The following is a 19,068-nucleotide window of genomic DNA, read 5'->3' as shown; positions in this document are numbered from 1 at the left end:
CAGCTCGCGGGCTGCTCCTGTCCTGCCACTAAAGGCTGACTATGACCCACGCTCATAGCTGCCGTTCCAGTGCCCTCTCCTCCCCTGTGGTCCCTGTGCCCTCCCTGTGCCCAGCGGGGGGATAAAACAGGTTGCTGTCCTCCCTCTGTGAAAGGCTCGGAGCTCCTCAGCCCTCACAGGAATCCGGAGCAACGGCTGCTCAGCCCCGCAGCCCCGAGCCTCTGTGCTCTGCAAAGGCTGCCACTTCCCCCAGCCACGCTTTCTTTGTCTCCCTCCTTTCCGAGTCTTTTTATGGCTGCTGGAAAAGCAGAATGCTCTTCTGTGTTGCCTGCTAGGGCTAGGTAAATTATTTGTTTAATAGGCTTGGTTTATTTTTTGTAAGCTGGCAGAATAACTGTGAATCATCAAATCTCCTTGAATTCACTCCACACAAGATGCCAACAAAAGGATTCATTATGCAGAGCAGTAACTGGAGTGTAGCTGGGGTTGGACAGAGAAACCATACAGTGGGGCTGGCTCCCAAGGGCTGGATACAGAGGCACTGCCGGTTCAAGGCCTAGTGCGTGCCTCTCTGAAAACTCATTGCTGACAAGACTCTGTGTTTTTTTCATGACACTGTGTCCCAGCTACTCTTTCTTACGAAATCAGAAAGGTCCTGAAAAAGAGCTTTCAATAGTATTGCCGCTTCTGTGAGAATGAACATTTTTTCCTTTTTTTCTCCAACTGTTAACAAAAAATGACAAATGTATTCAAGTGCAGCCCCTCTCTCAAAACAACTTCTGGGTGAAATTGGACAACTCAGTGGGATCAGACCCTTTGTTTGCAAAGGGGAATGATTCCTTTCTTGTCCACCCGCTCCCTGGTCCCCTGCACGTCACACCCTGATCTTGCATGGGGCTCCGCAGTGAATGCGTGTGCTGCGGTCACGTGCAAGGCTCTATTTCTGCAGAAACGGTGCCCACAAAGAGGAGACTTTCCAACTTTTACATCCCAAATTTAGCTGTCTCGCTGCAAGCTTTCAGCTCCCAGCCTGGAGGGAGGGGAGGCTGCTCCCACGGATGCTGGGGACCCCCAAGCAAGCCAGTGCCTGCCCGGAGCAGGTGTTGCTGCCTGGCTCCCCTGACCCTGCAGCATCGTCCCTGCTCCCCTGCCCAGCCTTGCACATCATGTATTTCCAAACATGATTTGCCTAAAATACATGTATTTCAGTGAACGCCCATGGAGCCAGGGCCAGGGTTAATATAATGATGGATTAAGAGAAGGGAGAATGAACCTCTACCTCCATGAGCCAGCCTGCAGATGCACCACAGGGCAATGCTCTGTAAGGATTACCCAAAGCAGGACTTTTTCTTCTCAAAATGGCCTTTTATGTGTGCACTTGGCCAGCTCCCGGGGCTGGAAAAGCACACTTCTGCTTGTTTCTCTGAACAACGGGGTTCGCCATGTTTTGGGACCTGGAGCTTTCCCGGTGCAGTTTTAAAAGACAGTGCTGGTCAGAAGATAGCACAGCTTGCGCCGAACAGCCCTTGAGTTAAATGTACACCATCCACAACCTCCACTGCGCTTGTGCCCGTTTTATGCTGGTCAGTCCCTCACGGCCGAGTTTCTGGCCTGCGGGTATGGATCTGGTGTGCCTTCGTGGAGGTGAGGGGTGGCTGCGTGGGGCGGCAGGACAGGGGTGCTTTGGAGGTGGGGTACGCTGCGGCCCCGGCGTCCCTCTGCTTCCCTGCGGGGCACGTCACCGGGGTGCCTCAGCTGCCGACTGTTTTATTATTAATCTCGTAATAGCTGACACTTTTGCTTCAGAGGAGCAGCTTCTGTAACACGGAAAGCTTATCCGTCTAAGCCAGCGCGGGCCTTCGGCCCTGGCAGCTGTGCCGGCGCGCTCCCGGGCGGCTGCAGCACCCGGTAACGGTGGCGGCCCCCAGGCGCGGTGTGCGGCGGACGGGGTGCAGCGTCCGGGGGGTGCAGTCACGGCACCGGGGCAGCGCGCAGGGCCGCAGAGCACCGCGGCGGGGCCCGGGCCGGGGCCGGGGGGCGGCGGCGGCCGCTCCCGCCCGCCCCGCGCTCCCTCAGCGGGGCCGCCCCCGCCCCACGCGCGCCCCCGGGGTCGCACCCCCCAGCCCGCAGGGGCCGGACCGCGCCGGGGGCGCGGGGCGGTGGGTGGAGACAGGGCGCGAGGACGCCCGCCCCGCCCCGCCCCTCACGACGGCCCCGCCCCGCCCCGCGCGCAACCTGAACGCGGGAGCGGCGCTACGGCCCCGCCTCGGCTAGGCTCGGCTCTGCTGGGCTGGGCTCAGCGCGGTGCGGCTGGGCTGGGCTGGGCTGGGCTCGGCGAGTCCCGCCGAGGTCCGGGCGGTGCGCGGTGCCGCCAATGAAGGCAGGCGCGGGCGGCGGCGGGGCCGCGAGCGGGTGAGGCGGCGGCGCGGAGCGGTGCGGCGGGGCGCGGAGCGGAGCGGGTGTCCCGGCGGAGCCCGCGCCCTCCCGCAAGATGTCATCGCAGGGCAAGTTCAAGAAGGACAAAGAGATCATCGCCGACTACGAGGCGCAAGTCAAAGGTGCGGAGCGGGGCCGCTGCATTGCGGGGCAGGGCGGCGGGGCCCGCCTTTGTGTGCGGGGCGGGCCGGGGCGGGCCGGGCCTGGCTGCGGGGTTCGGCGCCGCCTTTCCCCGCGCCTGCTCCGCGGGCTGTGGCCGGGGCGGGCGGCGACTCCGCGGAGGCACCGGCCGCGGGTGCCGGGCGCGGGCGGGGGGGAGCCCGGCGTACGGGGCGGCTGCGGTCGTTAAGTCGTGAAACCCCGAGCCCGGCCCGGTAAAGGTGACCGGCGCCCACCTGGGCGGTGTCCCCGCTCCGAGCAGCCACCGGCCGGGGGGGCGGCCCGCCCGCGCCCGAGGAGCGGAACTGAGGCGGGGTAGGAACGGTCGTTGAAAGGAAAACCGTGGGGTTTTATGCAGCCCCGATGAAGGCCTCCCTGGCGGGGAGGCACATTGATCTTGCAGGTCTTATATAAGGAACTTTGCCGTGCGGCAGGCCCAGCGATCTCAGTCGTTATTATGCAAGTGCCAGTATTGCAGGGTGAAGACCTTTGAAGCAGACTGCTTGATTTCTAAATTGGAGAAGAGTATAATTAAAGGTTATGTCTGTTGAGACCACTAAGCATCAAATGCCAGGCTCCAAATTAATTTTTATTGCGGCTAGTCTTCTTATGGAAAAGTTGGTACCCTCTGAAACATCACAGATCTCTGCAGTCTAGTGAAAGACTGACTGTTAAGAGTAGCAGTAGTCAGAAAAAAAATTGTCTGTGCAGCCACCTCTCCGTTACAAAAATAGGATTTTTAGTATCGGTAGCAAACTGTATTAACTGGTGTTTTTGATGTCAGTGTGTAAATCTACTGCTTATTGTAACAATTCCTAATTGTGTTAGTTGATGACAATTCCTTTTCCCACTTTCAGCTGGAGGATACTTAATGCCTTTTCATTAAGTTGCCCCCTTTGAGACCCCCTACTATTATATAAAATTGTCTCCGATCTTCCTGTGGCTGTTTGTTTTATATAGGTATGCATTCACCATTCTGTTGTGTTTAAGACAGCTAATGAAAAATATAAAATAGCTTTTTTGCCGCTTAACCCCCGAATGTGCAAACTAAACAGCTTTCCTATTTTCTCTAGAGGTCACTTAGCATGTTGTCTCTTGAACTCAGCTGGGTGATGTCTTATCTGCACGTACCCTGCTTTGGAGAGTGGCTGCTTAAGTGCTGCAGTGTAATGCCAGATGGAAGGATTTTGGGGAAGGGGCTGTCTGTTGATTCGGTGCCATTGTTTACTTTCTTGCATTTCAGTCTTTTGTAGTTGGCTTTGAAGAGTGATGTAACAGTCACAACATGCTCTGCTCACTGCCAATTACCTTTCTGCTTGTGTGTAATTTGGGCAAATTGATGTTATTGCACCCTGCAGTTAAGCAGATGAAATATTCTTTTAGCCTGTGGTATTGTTCTGTTTTATGGAAGGGGATTTGCATTTATTGGTAGAGCCTGTCCCACGTTTCCATGTTGCTCTTGAAGATGTGCTGGGCTGGGTGGTTCCCTGCTTCTGGAATGCTGGGGGCTGGAGAGGGGTAGCTGGAAGCAGGACTGGGTCTGATCTGTCCCAAAAGCTTCGCTGCAGATATCTCCAGTACTTTTCCTTGTTGTTGTTTGTAACTGGAATACTCAGTTGCCGTGATCATTCTTGGCCCGACTTCTGTAGCCTCATGGTTTCCATATGTGAGGCAGTTAATGCTGGGGTTGTATATAAGGGTGTTTTATTGCACCACAGCAATCACGTTTTGGGCTGCTTTTCTGGGCAGCTGTAATGCAGACAGTTTGCTGATGGCCTGGTAATAATTTCCTTGATACCATTCTGTGCCTAATTATACCTCCAGAAATGTCAGTTTTCTGATTTAGGTCATTTGGTCTGTATTTTCATCTGAGTAAAGGTTAATTCGGATGTGGCCAGGGCTTAACTGTGCCTGAAGCTGGGGCGAGGCAGGGTCAGACACCAGGGTCTGCATGTGCTGCCTGTCCGCTGCCTTTGAGGCGGTGGCAGCTCCATCCCTGAGATGCGTCATGTCCATCACAGGCCCAGTGTGGTCTCAGGGTGATCTCAGTGAGGTGAAGGGGCTCCAGTGTTCATGGCTGGTCCTGGCAGCCATGACCCTCGTTGTCACCTCTCTGTGGGGCCCAGGGTGGCTCAGACCTTCCTGCCTTGCTACACTGCCAGACAAGGCTAACATCTGACTCCAGAGGAATCGGTGCAGAGGACTGTTGTAGCCTGTGATTTGTCATTAAAATGGGGCAAGGGAAGCAAATGTAACTGGGCAGAAAGGTTTTAGTAAGAAGTCAGTCGTTGGTGTGCATTGGTAGGGACCTGAGGGGGGCCAGGTGCTGAGGATGCTCTGCAGAGGGAACAAGGCTTTTTCTTTGATTAGTTGCGTACCACATGTGCCAACGCCACAGATCTGTGTGTCATCAGTGTCAGCAAAATCTGACATGGGGGAGGGTTTGTCATCATCTGAACTTGCTCCTGAGGCTGTGATGGTGACCATAAACACCCACCTCTGCTTCTGCTCCCTTTCTGCAAGGCCTCCTCTTGCTTGGCTCGACCTAGGGGTTTCATGCAGGCCACCTCATTACCCCAGATATCCTGCTTGTTTCCTTCAGGGGTCTGGTTGTTATTCAATTTGTATCTGAATTCCTGCTGCACTGGTGAAGACAGGTATGCAGATCTTCAGAGAAAGACTAAAATGGAGAAGTAATAGGGAGAAAGAAAGAAAAGGGGGAGCGGAGGGAGACTAATGGAAACAAAATGTTGGCACAGAAGAGCTGAGTTATGAAGATGATAAAAGATGAAAACTTGAGGAAGTGATGTCTTGTTATGGAGCACGGGGCTGAAATCTGAATGCAGCGCAGTGGTGGTCCCCGTGGCATGGTCAAGAAAATAGCAGGGAGAAAGGTGGAAAACCCTGCATGTGAACTCCAGGGAATGCATTGACATGGATGCCAGTGAAACTAACTCACAGCAGAGGCGTGTTTAAAATGCATTTAAAGGTGGATGGCGGAGGGGTTGGGAGTGCTCAGGGTGCTGGCCAGTACAGAGGCTCTTGCAAGGCAGTAACCATCTAGCAGTGTCTGAAGTGTGTAAAAAACCTAGAAGTGCCCCAGTATGGCTAGAGGAGCCTGACAGGCAACTGGGGATAACAGGATGGGAAAAAAAAAAAAAAGATATTGCTTAGACTGATCTTCTGAAAGTTCTGCTGAAAGCTTTCTTGCGCGGACTGTTGGGAGGTGGGGTAAAGGCCCAGGACTGTTCAGGGACAGCCTGTCAGTAACTGCAGCGTGGGAGCTGAGCCCTGCCCTGACCTCCCGCGCTCCGGGATGCTGCGGCTCCGGTTAAAAAAAAAAATCAATGAGTCCACTCTTTGTGTGGGGAGCAGGACTGGTGTAAGCAGAGCTTAACTGGTGAATAATCTTTGTGCACGGGGGTGATTTATCAGCCATAATGAGTGTGTATCTCCTTTCCCTCCCTGGAGAATTGTGTCTGCTGTTCTCATGGTGGGAAGGAGTTGTCCTGAAAATGCTTTGAGAAGATAGAGGCTGTGTGTGGGGCGTGTGCCTGCGTGTGCCGCACAGGCTCGGGCTGGGGGCGCTGATAGCCAGGGCAGGGTGACAGGGTGCTGGCAGTGACGTGGAGTGCCTGGGGCTCTGGGTCAGTGCCGCTTCATTTTGAGGAGTGGAAGTACCGAGTCGTTGGTGCCCATGGGTGCTGCAGGCTGGCTGTCCCTGCAGCTCTCCACAGCGTTTGCCATCTGCCCCATGCGTGGGGCCTGCTCTCCGTGAGCTCTCCTGAACACGTCTGCCTGTGGCCTGGTCTCTCCTGTCGACTGTCCTGCCATCGGTCTGTCCGTCCTGCTGCTGCCGCCCTGCATCCTCAAGCTGTCGAGAGAGGAGAGGGCTGGCCCCCGCATGGCAGCAGATGCTCTCTTGATGGTACCAGAAAGAAAATATTAAGGATACTCTTTAGGAGGCAGTGTTTTTTATTTGCCTTTCTTAGATTTACAGAGAGGAATGGTTGGCTTAAAAATAAATGCCCATAAAGATATGGCTGCATATTTACAACTGCCACATTAAAGCTACGTGTGGAATACAGAGCACAGTAGATCCTTAGATGCATAATTTAAAGCGAGTGTTTTCAGACGTACAATTTTAATTGGTCTGTCTGGCCAGAAAGATAAATAAATGACTCTTCCTCATTACTGCCGAATGCATGATTTGTTGCTTTAATGCAGCAAAACTAAACAGTTTTAATTATGTAGATGCAACTGTCTATGGCACAGCTTTGTAAATCTTGCAGAAAATTGGGCATTGTGTTGATTGGCTGTTTAATTTCAGATTGCTTCCTAAAGCTGCTCTTTAACCCTGGCAAAATTCAGGTCATTGTACGATGGATTTGGCTGTTGTTGGCAGGAAGACTACTGTGAGTCACTAGCAGCATCTTCTGCCATGTGGCTGGCAGGTGAAAAGCATCCCTGGTGATCCAAAAGATGGTTGTCTTTAAATGGTGCAGCTGGCTGCACGGTGGCAAGGGGATGATTTCTTGCACTTTTAGGACTCTTAGTTGCTGTGTCAATTGATAATAGAACTAGAGTTTTGATGGATTTAGTATATAAAGACATTAAAAAGGCTTGCAAACCTGGGGCCAAAGAAAACCAATGTGTGTTCTTCCATTTTCCTAGGAGAACTGTAGCTTAGGTTAGTTTGCCATCTCTTGTTAGCTTTGTTTTACTTTTCTGTTGCAGTAGCTGCATCCCTTTTTTTATGTCTGTTCTCATTTCCTCCTACCTATTGCTCTCTTTCCACTTTGCTCAGGAAATTTGGGGAAAATTCCCATACCAAATTATGTTCTGGGATTATGGCTTGCTCAGGAGGGAATCTTGGCTCCTAATTGAAGGAGGCATTGAGGCTTGAAACACGACAGCCCATTTAATAAAACGCTTCTGTGTAAAAAGGAGAAAGTTCCACCCCTTTGGGTGGGCTGGTAGGAAACTGCTAAATATTAATCACCGAAACAGATACAAAATTTCCACTGGCTTAATTGTCTTGCTTCACAAAATGAGGGGCCGTGTGACCCGAGGGCCAGCTGGCATGCCTTGGCACAGCTCTGTCAGCTTCGGGGGAGTTGTCTGCAGCGGATAGATCTGATTCATCAGGATCTGCTAGTTTCTACTGTGAGGCTTCAGAATAACCGCTCAGCACTGCTCCTTGTTTGGTTGATTCCCATATAGATTTATTTGTTGTTATCTTTTGCTTACCCTCTGTGTTTTCTCAGTGGGGTCTGACAGCGTGGCCTTGACAGATGGGTTTTACACGAGACCTCTGTGAGTGGGACTGGGAGGGCCATGTGCAGAGAATAGTGGAGAAGTGTGTATGTGATTCATAATAAAGATTAATTGACAGTCTCTAATGGAAACACATTGAATCTATCAGAGATGTTTCCTGCAAAGCTAAAGTTCGGAGCACTTTGGTGGAGGCTGGGATGGTTAGACCATGTCGACAGGTTCCTGCATGCGGCTGGCCATCAGTGGCTCTATAGAGTTGCTGGTGGGATGGACCTTCCTAAAATGCCTTGGATCTGAGCCCCTCTGCAGTCAGAGGGGAGAAGGAGCTGCCAGCTTGCTGAAATGCTCAGCAGCACGTGTACATGTGTGCTTGGATGCCTTGCTCTGGGTCAGACGCAGCCGGTATGTGGCCCAGTGCTCTCACCACCAGCACTGTGGGTTCGGCACTGAGCAGTTGGCCTCACAGCAGACGGTGGAAGCAGAGCGTGCCAAGGCACTGGGGCTGTTATTTCTTGTCAAGAAATGCTAAACCCAAAGATTCCCTAGGTGCATGGCTCTGTTCTGATGGGGAGCTGGGTCAGAAGCCTGTATGCTGGCCTTCTAGCAGAATGTGGTGTGATATTTAAAAAAAAAACCAGGTGACATCACTGGAGTGTTTGTTGTTTTTTTTTTTTTTTTTTCCTGGTTAGACACAGCTCTTTGGCCACAGCTGAAGCTGTTTAAGCAAACACAGCAGAGTGGAGGTTCCTCTGGCAGGATAAGTGGGAAAGCATTGCTTTACTTCTAAAGACTGAGAAGCCAGCAAAGGGAGTGATCAGGGGACAAGCCAGGAACCTTTTTCAGGACTTGCTTCTGCTGAGTCCAGGTTGTTGGCTTCTGCTGCCAGGCTGGGCCTTGTCTCCTAGCACCTCATGGTGTACCTACGTGGCTGGATGGTGGGTGTGGGAGGCTGTGCTGCTCCTGCTGTGTGATGAGTGAGTGGGGAGCTGAAGCTCTGAGTTAAAGCTCATTGGTGTGGCCTGACCCCTGGAATGTGGCAGAAAGCACATTTAGCAGCCATGCTTCTTAAACCCTTGGGTTCATGTGGAAGCATCCATGTAAAATGGAAGTCAACGGCTGTTCTTGCAGCCAACAGCCTAGGGCAGAGCCCACACTGCCCATAGGGAGGCTGAAAGCATGACCATCAGGCTTTGGTTCACATTTTTTTCATTAGGGTGACTTTCTTCTAATGTATTAAAAAAATTAAATCCAGTCGTGTTTGGAAATGCATGGTGGCGAAGAGGCCTCCTTCAGGCTTTGCTCTGCTTTGGACGGTCACTTTGTGTCCCTTAAGTCTTGCCCTGGAATGGGGCCTTGTGTGGGGACCAGGAGCGAGTGTGCCTGTGGGTGCACGTGACTGTGGCACACTGCCCTGAGTGGGTTGGTCTGTCCTCAGCAGCTCGTCTGCCTCGTGTGTGTGAGGAGTGGGGTCTCCAGCCTCTCCTTACCTCTGTGCCTGGGGGCTGTCTCGAAGTCAGAAGCGCCAGACAATGAGTCCAGCCTAGAGGTGGTGGCTTGTCCTCGGGAATGGGTCTGGTGGCATGCAGGAGCTGGCATCCTGTAGTGCTCGGATGCCTCTGTGGAGAGCTGATTTCAATAGACAAGGAGGGTCTTTTGATCCTTGTAAACCTATTTTTTTCTTCTGGTGGCTGGTAGGTACCTGAGTGCAGCAGGGGTTGTTTGTCAATCTACCCTTCTTCCTGATAATGGTAAAAACCTCTTACAACACTTATTCATAGCCTGTAGCTAGTCCTGGTTCCAGGTGAAGAGTTTTAAGGGCCATAAGAGTGCAGCACCAAATGCACTTCAGGTGCTTAACAGATATTTATAAGCCCCTGCAAGGTGTGATATTTTAAGTTCTGTGTGCACAGTTTCAGCACATGTCAGGACCAGGATTTACTCTTCCTTTCTCCTGGCCTGCTGAAGGTGGGGGGAAACCCTCCCCCTGGAGCTCTTAAATTTTCTCATGCCTGAATTTGGCTTTGTTTCAGTAGCTGTTTGTCAAGCTACCCCCCACGGACGCAACAGCAATCACCTGCTGAAATGCATTTACTGACTTCAGAGGTATTTATGCTCCCGAGAGGCGGCTGGTGACCGAGTGGTTCGAGCAGGCAGTGCCCAGCGTCAGGCTTGGGGCTGGAGAGGGGTGCAGCAGCCTGCGCAGTCATGTCCCTTGTGCTGATTTCCAGCAAAACTGGCATGAAGTAATCTCCCCTTTCTTACAGCCTGGGTGGCTGTTTAATCCCAGGAGGCTTTTGCTGAGCTGCCAGAGAATCTTTCTCTTTGAAAAAGATGAATGTTTCTTACTAACAGCTATGGTGTTGTGTGTGCCCCACCTCTGTGTATTTTATTGGTGTGTATCATAGCAGCAAGGGAGGACACAGAAATGAGTAAACAGTGTGAGCCCATGCAGTGACAGTGCTAATAATGGTTTGTACCTGTCACTGATGACCTCCTTAGGGCTTCCAGTCCTCACTGAGTGCCCTGTTTTGTGTCTGCGGTTGTTGGATGCACTTCAAACTGTTCATGTCTCCAAAGCCTGATTTGTAAACTTTTCTCTGAAAAATGGTCTTGAGATGACTTATTTTGTGTCCCTTTCCTCACCTCTGGAAGACAGCTGCAGTGGTTTGGGAAGAGCAGGTGCTGAACAGCGTATTGAAACACACAATTTAAGGAAAGGAAGTGAGTATTGAAATAAAATTACTGAAGGAGTCTACGTTGTTGTAGTATGACTCCCCGGGCTGGGACGGAGTCAGTGTGATGGGGGTGGTGTGTTCTTCACTGTGCTGCGGGATTGTTTAATGACTGTGAGTGGTCAACAGCTTGGTTTTAGAGTTCACGTGAAAAATGGCACCATCAATAGCAGAGCAGCCCTTGCCTGCCAGGCTGGGGAATATACGGCCTTGTTCTTTATCCCAGTGTTGTCGTTACTCATCACTGAGGAGGCAGCTGTTAGGATCCCATCCGTGCTGGGAGGGAGAGGTTTTAAATCATCCTCTTTGTTTTAAATCATTCCCTTTGTGTTAAAACATCCTCTTTATTTTAAATCTCCCCTTTGTTTTGAAATCAAAGATATGTAAAAAGGTGTGGTGTTACAATTTCACGCTTCTGTCCTACCCCCTTCGAGAAGTTGGGTCCCCAGATTCAGCTTTGTGGGCACAGCCTCGTCAGACCAGAGCAACAGCAGTGCCTCTTGGCTGGTGCCTGCGTGTGTTCAGACATGGCTGTGGTGTGTGTGTCTGTCTGTCTGTACTGGTGTGAGTTCCCCAGTTTGGGAAACCTTGGCCTGGGAGCAATTTGTGGGCCCAGAGAACTGGAAACCAGAGAAATAAATGGCTGTGAGATTCTCTTGCTTACACATACTGTGCTTTGAGCTGCCTTAAAACAATGTGCCTCCCTAAATGACAAAACTGTTTCTGTTCGCTTTACTCATGTCCTTTCCTGAGTGCTGAAGCCTCACTGACATTCAGGGCAGGTTCTCCAGGAAGATGTTTGGTGCTGCAGGATGTTAGTCTGGGCACTGGAGAGTTTGGGAAAACTAAGTAGCCTCTCTGTGCCCAACGGCATCACAAGGGAATTTGCATTGAGTGTCTGTCACTCTCCTTTCCTTTGGAGTTGAAGAATAGCTTTGAAGAGAGGAAATAATAAAAAAAATATTTTACTTTCCTTTTTCACCTAGGCCTTTGGGAGGAATAGGAATGTATGTGACAAGGGATTGCAGTTGCTCTAGTGCATCTTGCTTCTCAAAATAGCTCTGTAAAATATTGCTTCGTCTTGTAGCAGTGGCAGGTGTGCAGGAAAGCTAAGTAATTTTCTGTTGGAACAACTGTAGAGTTAAACTGTCTACAGTTTTTTGCTTGTCTATATCATACAGATGAGAGGGGAGAGGAAGTCGCTCCCTAGTTGAGCATCCCTGATATTTTTAGCTCTGTCCTTCCTGGCCTCTGAGCCTCAGTGGCCTGCCTGTAAAACAAATAGCGAAGAGGCAATGCAGCATTTTGGGTGGCTGCGAATCCTACTGCTCCTGGGAATGCTCAGGGCTGCAGCTCTGGGGCAAGGATTTAATCCATATGGCTCTTACTTTGGTTATTATCTAGATAGATAGCAGAGCCAACTGTAGTGATTAGGTGAGACTCAGTGTTGTTTTACTGTCTTGTATTCTAAGAGTAAATATTTTAAAAAGAAAACAGGGTATAAAACCATGTAAATGACCAGAGATCAGGGGATGGATGTGTGGCTTTCATGATTCACACTAAGGGAAAAGGGAGGCTGGTTTTCTGCTGCCTTTCTCAGCCTGTTGAACCAGCTTCGCCTCTGAGATCTAGGTTTGTGGAACAGTACCATGCGTTGGAGGACCTCAACATAAGTCCCCATCATGGACTTTGTGAAACTGCAGCTTCCCCTTCACCATGGAAGAGCCCCAAAGACTGGTTTTCTTTCAGATGTTGTAGCACTGATTAGTTTTGTTTGAAGAGTTGTGATCTTGAGGCTCTTCTGTGGTGTAGTTAGAGCCCAGGGTGATGTTCTTCTACTTGGAACAACTCATTTAGAGAAGATGACCTCAAGAACAGATTTCTTAGCTCAAGATCACCAGTTAGATAATTTTAGGTTGCTGGGCTTGTGTGTGTCTGTGTAAGCTTACAGTGGGCCAGCCCCTGAGATCTAAGAGAGCTCACAGCAACGAGTTATTGATGGTGATGTTGAAAGCTCTGGCTCAGACAAGGTCCTACTGCAGTAGGTAGGACCTGCTGTCCAGCGTTAGTGACCCCTAATGGCTTTAAGTTAACTGTTTTTTCGGGAAGAAGCCTGCATTTGAATTCCCCCCCCCCTTTTTTTTTTTTTTTTACTTCATGGAAATTTCATAAAAGAGTAAGAGATCAAACTGGTGGTGTGGCCGTCTAAAGCTTTTGTGTTGGCAAAGGCTCTAGAGAAAATCCAAGATTTTTGTCTGTGTGAAAAAAGGTTAATTGATATTTGGAAAGAGCCTAAAGGATGTTTGATTCAAGACAGATTGTTACTGTTTGAAATTTTAAAGATACAAACTTTTATCTGATATGGAGAGAAAAAAATCCAGCTGTCACTTTACAGTATTGGTGGTGTAGTAGGATTAAAGCTGCATGAGAGCTTGAAGGTTGGAGTTGTGTTGCTGGACAGTGATGATCAGGTGGTGAAGCCTTGTGCAGAGGAGTTCTGTTTGGGAATGTAGCCCTGGGGTAGGAATGCAGTATGAAACAGTGGGCTGTAGCTCAGGCCAAGATGGAGACAGTGCTATTGACCTTTTAGTGTCACTTTGTGTCCTTAATGAGAAGTGATACACTAAATCTGTGTGAGAGTATCAGAAGCCACTGTGTTTAGCTGGTCAGTTAGCGAAAGAAGAAATACTGTCTGCAAGATTATCCTGCCAAGAGCAGAGAATAGGTTTAGCTTTTCTTAAACTCCCCATCTTCTGTTGTTTGCCCTCAAGAGCTGATTAGTTATCCCAGATTTACGCGGGTGTGGCAGCAGGTGACCCACAGTTGTTGTGGACTTGTGTTTCTGGACCTTGTAAGCTGGGTGGTACTGTGTGTTCAGTGGGGGCTCTGGAAGGGTGCTGGGGCCCATTTGTCAGCAGTCGCCTCCGCTGCAAGGAGATGTACGTTAGTTGATGAAGATGTATTGGGTCTTCTAAGAAAATGTTATTGTAGACAGCTGGTTTCACCTCGCTGTTATTTGGGAGGGTGTGCTAGCCCCTCTGGAGGGACAGCATGCCCTGAATGACCATGAAGGGGTGGGAAAGTCCTGCTCCGGCCAAAAGATAGAGACTTGGCCACTGTCGAACATAGTGCTGTGGGTTTGAAACAAGTCCTCTTGAATGAGTGAGATCCCCCATCGATTTTGGCGTGTGGTGCTTCATGCCCTTGAGATCATGTGCTGCAGTCCCTGCCTGCGCGAGGGATTACGCAATGTACATTGAAGGTTAGAGAGAGTTGGGGTGAATCCTCCACCTTGCTTTCTTACTGCAGTGACTGAAGCCTCTCTGCGCCCACCCCTCCAAACCGGCAGTGGTGGGAAGTCTGGCAAAGGCTGTGCCCTTGGTGTGTGTCTTCCTGCAGGTGAAAGACCTCATTGGTTGTCACACTGAGTGCTGCAGCAGTAATGCGGTGTGCAAGAGGGTGCTAACTGCTTACTCAGAAGTTACTTGCACGTTGCTGCTCAGTAGGGTTACACTCTACCAAGTATAGACTGGAGTATTGTGATGTGTTCTTATTTTTCAGTGTTGCCTAATGATTATTTCTTTCTGTAGCTGGGCATGTTTTCAAAAGGGCTGAATACTTTTACAGTCAATATTATGTACAGTTAAGCATGCTGAGGTCAGCACAATCGAATATCATGCTTCAGGGTGGAATGTGATTGCTAGAGAGATCAGAAAACAGTTTCTATCCACATGTAGAGCATTACACAATTGGCTGGATACATTATAGTTTCCCCTGCAGCATCAAAGCAATGCTCCAAGAGAGGCTCATGGATTAAGTAATGCTGGCATTTCTGTAAATACCCGTGTAATAGTTTCAAAATGTTTAATAAGAGTATTAATGATTTTATTTTCCCAGCGCTTCCGAGAGGCAGGCAGGAGCATTCTGCCTGTTTCGCTGATGGGATGATGCAGAGGCATGGAGACTTGAGCTCCTAGTTAGGAGGAGGAGCAGCAGAAGTTGTGTCCTTGAACTCTGCATCTTGCACGAGGGCCAGAAACTGCGTGTGCACTGGCCGTTTGCTTTGGTCAGATGTGTCTTTTGTGCTGCTGCAGCAACTGGGTAGTGTGTGTGCTGTGTGATTCTCCTTTAACCACCTGTTGGAAGCTTGGTGGTTTTGTGAGGTCTAAAAACCTGGCTGATCTGTGGCAGTAAGTGACACCGAGGTCCCTGGCTGCCTCTTGCCTGTTTTCTTGACTCAACCACCGCTTCCTGTTTTCAAGTGAGATTGTTGGCTCCTTGGGGCAGGATGAAGTGTTCCTCTGTCTCTGGTGCAGAAATAGAGGGATCTTCACCACCATGGCACAGGATTACACTGCGGTATAATCATTCAGGTGTTGCACAGAAATACTGATAATGGGACAGAGAGCCTCACTCTGTGGTGGAAACCAGTTTCTGTGTGCTGGAGCTGGACATGTGTGTCAGCCAGAGACGGAGAGGATGGTTTCATTGTACAGGTCATTCTGCAGCAAACAGCTTGTAAGTGCGCTGTGAAGGGGTGAGGTCTGTGCATGTCCGGTGCGGCACCCAGAGGAAACTAAGCCTGAGAGCCCAGTTGGAGCTCTTTGAAATGACTCTAACAATCAGATACAGAAACTCTGCAAAATTAACCTTTTTTTTTTTTTTTTTCCAGATTTTCCTTTAACCATTCTTCATTTCATTTTTCACTAAATCCACTAAATGTTTTGTCGTGACTTTTGTATTCTTCTGTTCTTTTTTACTGCTAAAGTGAATGGGACTTCGACTGTCGATTCGACACATCGAATGAAACGAAATCAGGATCTCCGCTGTAATTATATTTTTCAGATAGTTCAGGAAGAACCCAAGGAGATGTAGGAAAACCTGAACAAAAATAAATAGCAGTGTTGAACCAGTTTTAACTTGAACTGTATCAAGTGAGTTGGGAAGCAGGCTCTCAGCAGCAGGTTCTTCCAAAGCATTTTTTGTTTCTTTTAACATCCTTGCTCGATGGCGTTCTGAGTGATTCATGTTTTTAAAAGCAGTTTTTCCTGCGCAGTGCTTCTATGCTCTTGACCTACTCTTGCTAAAATCCCTAAAGAAACAATAAGCAAACAAACTGTAAGTGAAAATGTCATATTATAAACGCCTTCAAGTGAAACCATAACAAAAAGAGTACTCATATAGTCATTGTTCTTGTGGGATGGCAGTTTGAGATACACTGCTGGAATAACAATAATCTGTTTCATGTAAGAGGTCAGCTCAAAACTAAGGGTGAGTGGGAAGAAAAGATGAAAGAGAAATGCACATTGTTTGCTTCTCCTAGTCATATGGCACGTTCTTGTACATCTCGTGGACTGTGCTGCTGATGTAGTTGCTTACCGCTTTACAAATGCTTTTTGAATGTGGTGAGAAGACATCCATGTCAGATGGGAGAGGAACGTATAGCAGATGGCATACCCCTCCTGAGGCACCGGGTGGAAGGAGATAATTTTGCAGGTCACAAAATCAGAGAGTAACTTCTCCAGAATTAAACTTTGATTGAGGATTTAAAAAAAAAAAAAAAAATCAGGAACCTTTCTTGGAAACCACTTCACACGGATAGATAGATATGTGTGTTTGTTTGCCATTTTCCATTTTCAGACCCAAATGTGCTCCCAGTCACTTCAGAAGGTGTCATGCCAGGCTTTTGACAGCTCGTGGCAAATGTCCTTTTTGACTCTAGAACCCATGTAAGGTGTCCAGCTAGCTGTGCATCTTAGTGCATGCAATCACATCACACCTCTGTGTGCCCTGGTACTGCAGAAGTGAGAGAAGCAGTGGATGTGCTTGGGGTGTCTCCTTGATGGTGGAGGACACAACAGGGACCCAGCTCTGCACTCCTGGCTCCTGTGCCAGGTTTGGGAGTGGACTGGCACAGTGGCTTTGAGTGGTGAGGCTTCTTCACACCGAAGCTTCTTCACTGGGATAATGGGGTTAATGATGTTGTCTCTCTTGGAGTGAGTGACACCCAAGAGATTTCCTAAGGAGGGACAGTGTTTTGAGGGTTTAAGGCAGTGTATTAAAGATGAGGCACACCAGCAGAACTGGTTCTTTGCTTTGAACATGGTGACACGGGACCCTTGTTAGCCGTAGCACGTTCTTGTTGTGGAAGTAATCCAGCTGCTCTGACAGTTTGCACAAAGCTGCAGTGATAAGCTCCATGAGGTAGCAGCGGCTTGTCATGGGAATAGTCACAGGTCTTCTCCATAGGGGAGTTCCACGACTGCATCAGAGCCAGGTGCAAACCCCAGCTGCCCTGTTGGTTCCCAGTGTGTGTAGTCTCATCAGCCTGCCAAGAATTTATGTGGAGGCTGGTCACATTGTCCCTGGTGAGTGTTTGGTGCAGTGTCCTTGTCTGTGGTGTACCTTACAATGACAATAAAAAAGACCACCAAAATAACTGCTGAGCCTGCAGAAATTCATGGTGGCAACATGACTTTGAAAAAAAGAAAAAAAAAAAAATCAGTGACCTCTTCCTTAGTTTTTTCAGGGGTCTTTATCAGACTGCATGTGTCCAGAGCTCGCTGGAAAGAGCTCCTTGTCTCCAGTAGCATCTTTGTGTGAAGAAGCTCAAGTTTCCCAGTAGCTGAAGTGTTCCTCATAAGCCTGCCATCCTGATGACTTGCCAAGATGGAAGGACAGCTGATCTTTGCAGGATTTGAATTACCAAGGTGTTTGCTGCAGCTCCACTTGCAGCTGGAATGGGCCTGAGACATGGAGGAGGTGACAGAGGCTCTGCTTTATTCTAGAATCATACTGACAGTGCTGCTGGGCTTTCCCATTCTAGCTAGCATCACTAGGCCCATCTCAGGATGAAACTGTGTATCGTTGGTAGCACTTTCATCGCTCTCCTCTGCTTTTGTCCCTCTTGTATAACCCATTTAGTGTTGCACACTGTGGGAGCTCTGTGCTCCTTTAATTGTTGTTTGTCATTGTGGGAATTGCTTGTTCTAAAACCAATTACAACCTGACAAAACTGATCTGCCTTATTTACAAATACATCCATCTGGTTGTGGACTGCCTGATACCACTGCCAGAATAAGATGAGGCCTTTATTGCTGCTGCTGAGTTATTGAAGGGTTCCCGTGCCGGCTTCATCTGGGGCCAAGTGATGGCTTACTGCACGTGTGTTCTTTGTAGGACAAAGGGAATTAATGTTTAAGGTAACAAATCCTATGGAAACTGAATAGAATTAGTTCTGTATCTCAGCATCAGCTGGCATGGAGCCTCATGGCATGTTTGGAGCATGCAAGGTGATGGAGGTTGCTCATGTGGTGGCTGCAGTGCCAGGACTGCTGGCCAGCAGGGGAGGGGCCTGGTTGATTCCTAGTCTTCCAGAAACTTGTTTGATAATTGAGGTAGGACTAGATTTGTCCTTAAAAGCTGCTGTCTCCTTGTAGGTTTCGTGTAGAAAATAAGCAAGAGAAGTAGGCAGGCGTCTGGGGTGTGAGACTCCTATTTCTGTGTGTGTTTCCGGAACTCAGTTTTGAAAAGGCTCAGAAAAGAAGAAAAATGGATGACTGGTGTCAGGACATTAGATCTTAAAAGCCATCACAACCAGTAGCCAAAACCGTTTCAGACTATTTTCATTTTTCTATGAATGTTCAGTTGTAGCTTAAAAAAGATCCGAGACATTATGAATCAGTACTAGTTTTACCCTCAGGCCAGCAGTTCAAAGCTGAATATAGTGAATTTTAGAAGCATTCACTAAAAGCCTCTATTTCATGTTTACTATGTGTGTTATCCACAAAGGGTAGAAAATGGAGACATAAGTATGTAAACAAATTTAGCAGGAGGGAAACAGGGAAGAGTTGCCCCCTAAAATAAGTAATTAAATGTAGTATGACTAGGTTTTGACATAATAGGAGGTGAGCGAATTAGTCATTGTGAATAATATAGATGATAAATTCAGACCTATTTTTGTATGCAGTTTATCTAGGAATAAGCTTTATCCTTTTATATTTTTAAATAATCACTCATTTTTTGCTGGCTGGCTGAATAACTAAAAATTCATAAATCAGTATGAACTCGAAGTACAGAATACTGCAATCTGCATATGAAAACCTGTGTTTACATGAATCTAAGGGGTTTTTTTGATTCCCTGTCGCCATAGTAACTGAACATTTTCTATAATGGTGAACTAGTCTTGCAATGTGAGTGTGAGATAGGGACACTTTCATTTTACCTCTGGGGGCTGAGATGGTGGACCAGATTCTTGGGGTGCCTGGTACTTGCTGGTCCCTTGACATGAGCTGTGAAAATTGAGTGTGTGGAGTCAAAGTGGGTATTTGGTAGCGCTGTGGTGATTTGAACCCAAATCCTCCTCATCAAGGGTGGATGCCTGGGTCTGTCAGTGCCAGGAAATAATCTCCAGCTGTTTGGCCAATTAAAGGTCTGTTTGAGAAAATGCGTTCCTGCCATAATT

The 19,068-nt window shown here is 48.7% G+C and overlaps 1 protein-coding gene across 5 annotated transcripts in view; it reads left to right on the top strand.

Annotated features, from left to right (window-relative positions):
• Positions 1 to 2,249: 2,249 nt before the first annotated feature.
• SRGAP3 (SLIT-ROBO Rho GTPase activating protein 3) overlaps positions 2,250 to 19,068 on the top strand; it is a 122,801-nt gene continuing 105,982 nt past the window's right edge. For all 5 annotated transcript variants that reach the window (XM_074913925.1, XM_074913924.1, XM_074913923.1 and 2 more), the window contains exon 1: positions 2,250 to 2,558. In XM_074913925.1, coding sequence (XP_074770026.1) covers positions 2,492 to 2,558 — 67 coding nt within the window. In that variant the 5' untranslated portion in view covers positions 2,250 to 2,491. The remainder of the gene's footprint in view (positions 2,559 to 19,068) is intronic.

Source organism: Athene noctua, chromosome 10 (genome assembly GCF_965140245.1).
Source record: "Athene noctua chromosome 10, bAthNoc1.hap1.1, whole genome shotgun sequence".
NCBI lineage: Eukaryota > Metazoa > Chordata > Aves > Strigiformes > Strigidae > Athene > Athene noctua.
The sequence above is the reverse complement of the archived record's forward strand: the minus strand, read 5'-3'. Positions and strand labels throughout refer to the sequence as shown.